We start from the raw sequence: 12,352 nt of genomic DNA, 5'->3' as shown, positions 1-12,352 counted from the left end.
AGCCAAATCCTGAGGTTGAAGAGGCGCTGTTGCGCCTTCTTCACCACACTGTCGGTGTGAAGGGACCATTTCAGGTCGTCAATGATGTGCACGCCGAGCAACTTGAAGCTTTTGACCCTTTCCACTGCAGCCCGTCAATGTGGATGCTGGTGGCGTGCTCCCTCTGCTGTCTTCTGTAGTCCACAATCAGCTCCTCTGTTTTGTTGACGTTGATGAAGAGGTTATTTTCCCTGGCACCACTCCACCAAGGCACTCACCTCCTCCCTGTAGGCTGCCTCGTCGTTGATAGTAATCAGTCATCCCACTACTGTGTCGTCAGCAAACTTGATATTTGAGTTGGAGATGTGCATGGGAATACAGGAGGGGGCTGAGCACACACCTCTGCGGGGACCCCGTGTTGAGGATCAGCTTGGCAGAAATGTTCAGGACCCAGTTGCACAGGGAGGGGTTCAGAACCAGCACCCTGAGCTTGTTATGCGATTTGTCGGCACTATGATGTTGAAGGCTAAGCTGTACTCGATGAACAGCATTCTTACATAGGTGTTCCTCTTGTCCAGGTGGGATAGGGCAGTGTGTCGTCTGTGGATCTGTTGGTGCGCTATGCAAATTGTAGTGGGTCTAGGGTGTCAGGAGTTCTTAACCAGTTGGGAGCACACAGTCCTTGTGAGCGGCAGGGGCCTACGTCGGCGGCTTGGTGTTTAGTTGGTCTGTTTGTATGCGTCCATGTTCCCAGTCACCTTGCAGTGGTTAAATGAGGTGGTTTTCTGCCACCTATCCATGGTTTCTGGTTTGGATAAGTTCTAATCGTCACAGTAGGAACAGCGTCCCCTTTGCACGTTCGTCACCGAGTCAGTATAAATGTATAGGATAAAGTAATCCTATAGGATAAAGTAATACCTCTAACCCCCCCCCCCCCCTTAAAAGATTTAGATGACCTATTGTAAAGTGGTTGTTCCACTGGATATCATAAGGTGAATGCACCAATTTGTAAGTCGCTCTGGATAAGAGCGTCTGCTAAATGACTTAAATGTAATGTAAATGTTTTCCAGAGGTGGCCTGGAACATATCCCAGTCCTCGTAATCAAACAATTTTGAAGCATAGATTCTGATTGGTCAGACCAACATTGAACAGTCCTTACCATAGGTGCTTCCTGCACCCGTGGTAAGGCCCATGGTAAGGCGGGGATTGGCAGGGATAAGCAGGATGGAGGTGTGGTAAGATTTCCCAAAGGGAGAGTGGGGGAGGCCATTGTAGCCATCCTGGAATGGAGAGTAATATTAGTCAATAATTTTTGCGTCGTGTAGCAAGGGAGATATGTTGAATTTCGGGAGCGTTTCCTTAATTAAAAGTCCCTAGCTACAATAAGTGCGGTTTCTAGTCATTTTACATTTCAGTTATTTAGCAGACGCTCTTATCCAGAGCGATTTACGTGAGCAATTAGGGTTAAGTGCCTTGTTCAAGGGAACATTGACCGATTTTTCACCTTCATCAGCTTGACATTCATACCAGCAACCTTTCAGTTACTGGCCCAACACTGTTAACCATTAGGCTACCTGCCGCCCAGTACAGTGTTGTTCCCTGAGAGCCGGGTCACTGTCGGCTTGTGGGGGAATGTGCACGGCAGTGACTGTAACGGGAAAAAATTATCTAGAGGGGTAATGTGGTCTGCATTTGATGGTGAGGTATTCCAGATCGGGACAATAAAAGGATGAGTTTCTGTACGTTACCCCAATCACACCATGAGTTATCATGAGACATACTGCTCCACCTCTGTGTTTCCCGGAGAGTTCTTTGTTCCTGGCCGCGCAATGAATGGAGAACCCCGCTGGTTGTATGGATGGGACAATATATCCAGAGAGCGACACAATTCCGTAAAACAGAGTATGTTAGTCCTTTATGTTGCTCTAGAAGGAGATCCTCACCCTGAGTTCATCTCTTTTATTTTCCAGGGACTGAACGTTAGAGAGTTATATACTCAGAAGCGGTGAGTGGTATGCCTGCTTCCCGAGTCTGACTAAGACCCCACTTCTCCGGTGGTGACGTTTTGGAGTATCCTCGGGCAGTTCAAACAAAGGATCCAGGTCCGGGAAGGGAAATTTCTAGTAAGGGAAGTCATGCCTTATAAAATTGCTCATCAACCATACGGGAGCTGTCATCGGCATCCCTTATGTAGGTAAGTGACCGTTGATCTAATATCCAAAAGTTATTTTCAGCTTTAGGTAATAGTACTAGAAATGTTCTGAGCAAATAATGTAAGAAATAACACAAAAAAAATATAATACTGCAAAGTTGGCTAGGAGCTAGAAGCAGGGCGACCATGTCTGTTGGTTCCTTTTGTCAGTATAACCTACTTTTCCTAGTTGAATCAATTTCAACTTTAGTTATAACTTTAAAATGTAGAGTTTTCCAAACTAACACCAAATTTACGTTGACTAATAAAAGAAAGTCAAGTCAACTTTACAGTTTCAGTACAACCTGCTATTTATAGTTGAAAATCAATTAAAGTTTTGGTAGAGAACTTCACATTTTCAATTAATCTGATTTACTATCAATGTAAATAGACTATATCAAATCAAAGTTTATTTGTCACGTGCGCCGAATACAACAGGTGTAGACCTTACAGTGAAATGCTTACTTACAGGCTCTAACCAATAGTGCAAAAAAGGTATTAGGTGAACAATAGGTAGGTAAAGAAATAAAACAGTAAAAAGGCAGGCTATATACAGTAGCGAGGCTATAAAAGCAGTGAGGCTACATACAGACACCGGCTAGTCAGGCTGATTGAGGTAGTATGTACATGTAGATATGGTTAAAGTGACTATGCATATATGATGAACAGAGTAGCGTTAAAGAGGGGTTGACTGGTACTGCATATACAGTACCAGTCAATAGTTTGGACACACCTACTCATTTAAGGATTTTTCTTTATTTTTTGTATTTTTTTACATTGTAGAATAACAGTGAAACATCAAAACTGTCACGGTTGTCGTAGGATGATGGAGCGGACCAAAGCGCAGCGTGTGTATCGTTCCACATTTTCTTTATTAAAACCTGTTAGGGCTAGGGGGCAGTATTGACACGGCCGGATAAAAAACGTACCCGATTTAATCTGGTTACCACTCCTGCCCAGTAACTAGAATATGCATATAATTATTGGCTTTGGATAGAAAACACCCTAAAGTTTCTAAAAGTGTTTGAATGGTGTCTGTGAGTATAACAGAACAAATTCCTGCTTATTTGTATGTATTGCATAGTTTCACAGTTTAACTTCTCTAGGGCCAGTGGGACGATTTCGTCCCACCTACGTAACAGCCAGTGGAATCCCGTGGCGCGTTATTCAAATACCTTAGAAATGCTATTACTTCAATTTCTCAAACATATGACTATTTTACACCATTTTAAAGACAAGACTCTCGTTAATCTAACCACACTGTCCGATTTCAAAAAGGCTTTACAACGAAAGCAAAACATATAATCAGACACCCATTTTTCAAGCTAGCATATAATGTCACATAAACCCAAACCACAGCTAAATGCAGCACTAACCTTTGATGATCTTCATCAGATGACAACCCTAGGACATTATGTTATACAATACATGCATGTTTTGTTCAATCAAGTTCATATTTATATCAAAAAACAGCTTTTTACATTAGCATGTGACTAGCATGTGACTAGCATTTCCACCGAACACTGCCGGTGAATTTACTAAATTACTCACGATAAACGTTCACAAAAAGCATAACAATTATTTTAAGAATTATAGATACAGAACTCCTCTATGCACTCGATATGTCCGATTTTAAAATAGCTTTTCGGTGAAAGCACATTTTGCAATATTCTCAGTAGATAGCCCGGCATCACAGGGCTAGCTATTTAGACACCCAGCAAGTTTAGCACTCACCAAAGTCAGATTTACTATAAGAAAAATGTTATTACCTTTGCTGTCTTCGTCAAAATGCACTCCCAGGACTTCTACTTCAATAACAAATGTTGGTTTGGTTCAAAATAATCCATAGTTATATCCAAACAGCGGCGTTTTGTTCGTGCGTTCAAGACACTATCCGAAAGGGTAAATAAGGGTGACGAGCATGGCGCAATTCGTGACAAAAAAATTCTAAATATTCCATTACCGTACTTCGAAGCATGTCAACCGCTGTTTAAAATCAATTTTTATGCCATTTTTCTCATAAAAAAGCGATAATATTCCGACCGGGAATCTGCGTTTAGGTAAACAGACGAAAGAAAATAAAGCATGGGGTCGACTTGGGCACGCGCCTAAGCCCATAGTACTCTGATCGGCCACTTTCCAAAAGCGATAATGTGTTTCAGCCAGAGGCTGCCTCGATATCGTTCAGCTTTTTCCCGGGCTCTGAGAGCCTATGGGAGCCGTAGGAAGTGTCACGTTAGAGCAAAGATCCTCAGTCTTCAATAAAAAGAGCCAAGATGAAACACAACTTGTCAGACAGGCCACTTCCTGCATGGAATCTTCTCAGGTTTTGGCCTGCCATTTGAGTTCTGTTATACTCACAGACACCATTCAAACACTTTTAGAAACTTTAGGGTGTTTTCTATCCAAAGCCAATAATTATATGCATATTCTAGTTACTGGGCAGGAGTAGTAACCAGATTAAATCGGGTACGTTTTTTATCCGGCCGTGTCAATAATGCCCCCTAGCCCTAACAGGTTAAAAGTTAATTTGTTGAACTTCTTTCCCTCTTAATCCGTTTGAGCCAATTAGTTATGTTGTGACAAGGTAGGGGTGGTATACAGAAGATATCCTTATTTGGTAAAAGACCAAGTCCATTTTATGGCAAGACCAGCTCAAGTAAGAGAAATGACAGTCCATCATTACTGTAAGACATGGAGCTTAGTCAATCCGGAAAATGTCAAGAACTTTGAAAGTTTCTTCAAGTGCAGATGCGTTATTTTATTGTTGTGATGACTTCACTGTTATTCTACAGTGTAGAACATAGTAAAAATAAAGAAAATCCCTTGAATGAGTAGGTCTGTCCAAACTTTTGACTGGTAGTGTATGTAAATGTTATATATATATATATATATATATATATATATACACTGCTCAGAAAAATAAAGGGAACACTAAAATAACACTTCCTAGATCTGAATGAATGAAATAATCTTATTAAATACTTTTTTCTTTACATAGTTGAATGTGCTGACCACAAAATCACACAAAAATAATCAATGGAAATCCAATTTATCAACCCATGGAGGTCTGGATTTGGAGTCACACTCAAAATTAAAGTGGAAAACCACACTACAGGCTGATCCAACTTTGATGTAATGTCCTTAAAACAAGTCAAAATGAGGCTCAGTAGTGTGTGTGGCCTCCACGTGCCTGTATGACCTCCCTACAATGCCTGGGCATGCTCCTGATGAGGTGGCGGATGGTCTCCTAAGGGATCTCCTCCCAGACCTGGACTAAAGCATCCGCCAACTCCTGGACAGTCTGTGGTGCAACGTGGCGTTGGTGGATGGAGCGGGACATGATGTCCCAGATGTGCTCAATTGGATTCAGGTCTGGGGAACGGGTGGGCCAGTCCATAGCATCAATGCCTTCCTCTTGCAGGAACTGCTGACACACTCCAGCCACATGAGGTCTAGCATTGTCTTGCATTAGGAGGAACCCAGGGCCAACCGCACCAGCATATGGTCTCACAAGGGGTCTGAGGATCTCATCTCGGTACCTAATGGCAGTCAGGCTACGTCTGGCGAGCACATGGAGGGCTGTGCGGCCCCCCAAAGAAATGCCACCCCACACCCTGACTGACCCACCGCCAAACGGGTCATGCTGGAGGATGTTGCAGGCAGCAGAACGTTCTCCACGGCGTCTCCAGACTCTGTCACGTCTGTCACATGTGCTCAGTGTGAAGCTGCTTTCATCTGTGAAGAGCACAGGGCGCCAGTGGCGAATTTGCCAATCTTGGTGTTCTCTGGCAAATGCCAAACGTCCTGCACGGTGTTGGGCTGTAAGCACAACACCCACCTGTGGACGTCGGGCCCTCATACCACCCTCATGGAGTCTGTTTCTGACCGTTTGAGCAGACATGCACATTTGTGGCCTGCTGGAGGTCATTTTGCAGGGCTCTGGCAGTGCTCCTCCTGCTCCTCCTTGCACAAAGGCGGAGGTAGCGGTCCTGCTGCTGGGTTGTTGCCCTCCTACGGCCTCCTCCACGTCTCCTGATGTACTGGCCTGTCTCCTGGTAGCGCCTCCACGCTCTGGACACTACGCTAACAGACACAGCAAACCTTCTTGCCACAGCTCGCATTGATGTGCCATCCTGGATGAGCTGCACTACCTGAGCCACTTGTGTGGGTTGTAGACTCCGTCTCATGCTACCACTAGAGTGAAAGCACCACCAGCATTCAAAAGTGACCAAAACATCAGCCAGGAAGCATAGGAACTGAGAAGTGGTCTGTGGTCACCACCTGCAGAACCACTCCTTTATTGGGGGTGTCTTGCTAATTGCCTATAATTTCCACCTGTTGTCTATTCCATTTGCACAACAGCATGTGACATGTATTGTCAATCAGTGTTGCTTCCTAAGTGGACAGTTTGATTTCACAGAAGTGTGATTGACTTGGAGTTACATTGTGTTGTTTAAGTGTTCCATTTATTTTTTTGAGCAGTATATATATATTAAATATATATATATATATATATATATATATATATATATATATATATATGTATATATATATATGCAAACATTTCGAAAAACCCGTTTTTTATTTTTCATTAAATGACAAAATAATATTTTACCAATGTTTTCTAATTTTAATTATTTAATTTGTGGTGCTGACTTGACTGCCGGTTATTGAAGGGAAACGATTTCCTGAACATCAACGCCATAGTAAAACGCTGTTTTTGGATATAAATATGAACTTGATAGAACAAAAAATGCATGCATTGTCTAACATAATGTCCTAGGAGTGTCATCTGATGGAGATTGTCAAAGGTTAGTGCATCATTTTAGCTGGTTTTATGGTTTTGGTGATACCTGTCTTTGAATTGACAAAACATTACACACAGCTATTGTCAATGTACTCTCCTAACATAATCTAACTTTATGCTTTCGCCGTAAAACCTTTTTGAAATCGGACAACGTGGTTAGATTAAGGAGATGTTTATCTTTCAAAGGGTGTAAGATCGTTGTATGTTTGAAAAATGTGAATTTTGACATTTATTTGGTTTCAAATTTGCCGCTCTTGAAATGCACCTGCTGTTGATAGGGTGCACCACGGGTGGCACGCTAGCGTCCCACATAGCCCCAAGAGGTTAACAAAAGACTCCACTATGCAAGTAACCATTTCGGGTGTGTTTGTAAATTCAGTCTGGCCAGCTACTCCAATTTCAGAGCACTCTTGTCTGAGTGTGCCAGAGTGCAGAATAACTGATGAATTTACGAACGCTCAGCACCTGTTTAATATGCCCGGTGTCAGTAAACGTCGGCAAAAAAGTATAATGAAATTGTTGCCAGCAGCACAGTTAGTCACCAACACTCTGGATAACATGAAAACAGCCTAACCAGCGCTGCTAGGGTGATTAAATGGTCAGAGTGGGGTGTTTTCTCATTTGTGTCTGGAAGTAGCTAGCAAGCTAGCCAGCCAATGTTATCCAGTTAGCTTGGGTGTTTGACTGCCACTCTCTAGTTCTTCCTAGGTTTCTGCCTTTCCAGGGAGTTTTTCCTAGCCACCGGGCTTCTACATCTGCATTGCATGATGTTTGGGGTTTTAGGCTGGGTTTCTGTATAGCACTTTGTGACATTGGCTGATGTAAAAAGGGCTTCATAAATACATTTCATTGATTGTGAGGTCAAACCGTTCGGATCAGCCCTTCTCATCGACCAGAGCATCCAGTGTGCGCTCTGAATGCTCCGAGAGCGAAACGCTCTGAATTTACAAACGGACAATCTGACAGCACAGTTGTAGTAACCAACGCTCTGGATAATATAACAGCCTAACCAGCTCTGCTAGGGCGAGTAATGTTCAGTGAGATGTTCTCTCGTTTGTGTTTGGAAGTAGCTAGCAAGTTAGCTTGGGTGCTTGACTGCTGTTAGTACAGAATGCTCGGATCAACCCTTAAAGAGATGGGTGGGGTTAAAGCTTAAGAGGGTGTGAACGATGCTGAATGGGTGTAGATAAAGAACGGCGCTCCAGTAGTAGTACCAAAACATTCAAAGGCCATTTTCTCAAAAGTGAGTTCACAGGTTTATCAACTTTCAAAGCAGAATCACTTTCCCATTGTTCCTCAACTGTAGTGTATGATATACCATTTTGTAGCTCTGAGTCTCTACTTTATCCAATGTAAAAAACACAATTTCAATTTTTGCTACATAAAACTGATTTGAGCCAGTCGGTCACATTTTTTGTCAACAAAATGTATGTTGCTGCACTTTCTTTGACTTCATGGTTGTGTATTTCTAAGTTGAGTAAACACATTGTTTTTGTCAACTTAACATTTTCCTAATTTTGTTGACTTGGCTTGATTAAACGAGTCATTTTGACTGAATCTCAATAACTTTGATACAGTGCACAGGCAGCCCAATTTCACTAATTGGTCTTTTGAGCTATCAGATCAGATCTTTTGCCAATAATTGGGCAAAAGATCAGAATTGGGCTGCCTAAACGCAGCAAGACACTTTTGGACTCAAGTCAAGCCTTGGCTGAGTTTGTGAGGTGTTACCTGGAAGGCACAGAAAGCTGTGCCACGGTTCTGTCATCAGTCATGAGTGCTAAAGTTTGGTTTGTTTCCCAGTGGTGTCACAGCAGGCTGAGGTGGTTGGAATGAGAAAGACCACAATCCCAAGTGTTTCACACAGCATGGACTCTCCAGAAATACAACCAGAGAGTTCCCTGCACAGAGGGACACCACTCATGTTAATCCCGGAGTTCCCCTATTATTCTGTGGTGCTCTATGCCAAAAACTAAGTAATACTGCACACGCCCAGATACACGCACACAAACACACACAAACACTGACACACACACACAAACGTGCACGCACACACTCCACACAAACACGTACGCACTGACAAACACAAACGGACACACACACTCTACCCACATCAACGTAGAGGGCTACGTTTCCTCCACACCCAAAAACATCTGTGGGCAGCTAGTGGAGCATCTATCTGACTCTCTTTCTCTCTCTGTAGTGATCAAACTGGTGGATGAAGTGTTATAGGGCCCTGCACTGCCAAACAGCAGGAAACTAAACTGAAAGGTAAACAGACTTATTAGTTCAGTTGCTTCTGAAATGGGAGTCACTAATAGATCTCTGCCACATGCACACACAACTAGTGTAGTAGTGGTGACCCCCCTTTTATCACCATGCCTTAGGTTGATAAACTGCCTCCCGTGTCCTGATGCTTGACAATGTCAGTATTTATGCCCAACAAAATAAAATAAGCGAAGACATTTGTGGCTTCCCTCCAGGTATCCTAGGCTACACATGATTTGTTGCGGAGGAGAGTGTGTGTTCCTGCAGCGTGTGTAATGACATCCCTATGCGTAGGAGGAGGAGAAGAAGTGAAATTACATGATGTAAGAAATGGTCATGTTGTCTGTAGGGAAAAGAGAAGTGGAAAGAAAAAACTGACAGCTCTGGCAATGCAATTCTTATGATTTTGGAGATTATGGTAAATTCCGTGGAAGCGCAAAATTCATACAATTTATGGTGCCATTCCATCAAGCTCCGAGCTCGACCTTGCTATACCATACATTCTGAAGAAATATGTTGCGCAACAACAGCACCCTTAGAAGACAGGATTTCCTGTATTTGCTTGCTGTTCTCTCAGTTTTTGTATATGACAATGATATGTGAGGATGGAAGTGGAGGGTGTGGGGACATTGCAATGAGGGACAAGATAAGATTATATGTACTTTATAGTCCATTAATGTACAGAGATTGGAAAGATATCTTTATGCACAACCCAACATCCCGAGACACACACATATGCCAAGTGGTGGGAATCAATCACAGTGCAGCAATTACAGGTGGTTAAGTGCCTAGTTCAGGTGCACAACAGCAGGCGATAGTATTTAGGATAATGCCAGCAACCCTCTGCAATAAATCTTCTGAGCTAGGATTCTAACCAGCAACCCTCCAGTTGCTGGCCTGCTTTTTTAATCACTAGGCTACTTGATGCCACAATATCACCAGTCACACACTTCCACAAACAACTGCGGCAGCCCATCACCATGACAACCAGACCACTTCCATCCAAGGACCCCTCAACAGTATTACGTATTGCATCTCCAAGATATACCACCAGGTTGTCTCTCATGAGTGGGGAAATTAATTCAAATGTTCTGATTATTGGGTATTCATCTCTGTTTCTGTATCTCTCTCATCCTACTCTCCTGCACCATTTCTCTCCTCCTCTCTCCTGTGTGTGTGGTGTGTGTGTGTGTGTGTGTGTGTGTGTGTGTGTGTGTGTGTGTGTGTGTGTGTGTGGGGGCTGTGCAGTGACTAAACTGGTGCGTAAAATACCACTACTCCAGTGGAGGCTGCTGAGGGGAGGATGGCTCATTATAATGGCTGGAACGGCGTGAATGGAATGGCATCAAACACATGGTTTCCATGTGTTTGATGTATTTTATACCTATCCACTCATTCTACTCCAGCCATTACCACAAGCCTGTCCTCCCCAATTAAGGTACCACCAACCTCCTGTGCACTACACAACTGATTGTGTGGCTCAGTTGGTAGAGCATGGTGTTTGCAATGCCAAGGTTGTGGGTTTGATTCCCACGGGGGGCCAGTACGAAAAAAAGAAAATGTATGAAATGTATGCATTCACTACTGTAAGTCTGGATAAGAGCATCTGGTAAAATGTAAATAAGGAGGAGTTTCAAACCCACCTGAATCACTATCTTCAACAAGACAGGTGACACGATTGTGGTGCATATCTTCTCCCTTTGGGGCCCATGGTACTTCTGGCCCATGGTGAAGAGCATCGGAGAGGCCAGGAGGAACGAAGCCACCCACATCCCGCTGATCAGCTTCTTGGTGCGGCTGCGCGACATGATGCTCTTTGCCTTGAAAGGGTGGCAAATTGCCATATAACGCTCCACGCTGAGGCTGGCGATGTTGAATGCTGTGGCATAAGAGCAAGCATCCCGAATGAAATAGTAACCTTTACAAACGACACCTCCGAACGCCCAGGGGTGATGGACCCAGATGAAGTTATAGAGTTCGACGGGCATACTAAGGACAAGTATGAGCAGGTCGGAGACGGCGAGACTCGCTAGGTGGTAGTGGACAGTGCTTTGGAGATTTTGTAGTGACTTCTTGGTCAGCAGGGTGTACAGCGTGACGGAGTTTCCTAAGCAACCGACCGCAAAGAGCGCGATATAGATCACAGTGACCAGGACTTTCGAGTAGATGTTAGTGTTCACGTCCAATGAGTCCTCCTCATCGAACCCCGATCCGTTGTCAAACAGAGAGTAGTTCACCAGACGCAGAGAGTAGTTGTTTCCCTGAGTCAGAAGTTTCTGCGCCAACGCGCGTAAATCTAGAAAGTCGCGCCCCGTCAGCGTAAAATTAACCTCCATATTGTGTAATGTAAATAATTGACTCTTAGAATCACTTGTTAAAGACTGCAAAATATAAAAATCCTGTTGAGAAAACACATGTAGCGTTAGTGAGGGAAGTGAGTTTGCGCGTAAAAGCAGCAAATGGAGAGTACCGATTTGAGCCCAAGAGGCAAGTTGTGATGATTTTATATCTGGCACAGGAGGAGGCGTGCTTTGACTCGAAACCTTGTACGATGACGCAGTGGCATTCAGTAAAAAAAAAAATTGTTGTTGATATATGCATTGATATTTCACCTTGAATACCTAAAGTAGACTTGATCATTAGAAACGGAATCTTGCCATTTAATGGCTTTAGAAAGTAGATAGCCTACATCTATGTCTATAAATGTTGACTGAAATAGTATTGGCTATTGGACTAATATATTTTTGGGGAAAAAATGGACATTGAAATGACTGAATGAAAATAAGAAGTGATCTCTGGATTTTGATATGTAATAGTTTTACTGTCATTTGTGAACCACTTAGCCTAGAAAACTAGAGTGCTTGGGTGTGCTTAACTACTCTTTGTATCAGAGACAGCCAGACTGTGTGTGCACACCCAAGAGAAAGATTCATGATGAATGGTTACTGTAACTCACATCTGTATGGAGAGCAGCAGAGCAGAGGATAATGCCTAATCAATATGAAATATACAGCAGCAAAAAAAAAATGTTTACAAAAATGTAATCAAATAAGCAGACAATGATTACATACATTAGTTTATAGAGGGATGTTTGTACAGCCTT

At 43.1% G+C, this 12,352-nt stretch overlaps 1 protein-coding gene across 1 annotated transcript in view; it reads right to left on the bottom strand.

Moving 5' to 3' along the window:
- The window catches only part of LOC106572121 (neurotensin receptor type 1), a 60,162-nt gene extending 48,442 nt beyond the window's left edge, over positions 1-11,720 (bottom strand). Inside the window, exon 1 of the mRNA XM_014145977.3 lies at positions 10,893-11,720. Within this exon, the coding sequence (XP_014001452.1) occupies positions 10,893-11,585 (693 nt within the window). The 5' untranslated portion in view covers positions 11,586-11,720. The remainder of the gene's footprint in view (positions 1-10,892) is intronic.
- Between the last annotated feature and the right edge of the window lie 632 nt (positions 11,721-12,352).

The sequence above is a fragment of the Salmo salar genome, chromosome 15 (genome assembly GCF_965601325.2).
Source record: "Salmo salar chromosome 15, fSalSal1, whole genome shotgun sequence".
Classification (NCBI taxonomy): Eukaryota; Metazoa; Chordata; class Actinopteri; order Salmoniformes; family Salmonidae; genus Salmo; species Salmo salar.
The sequence above is the reverse complement of the archived record's forward strand: the minus strand, read 5'-3'. Positions and strand labels throughout refer to the sequence as shown.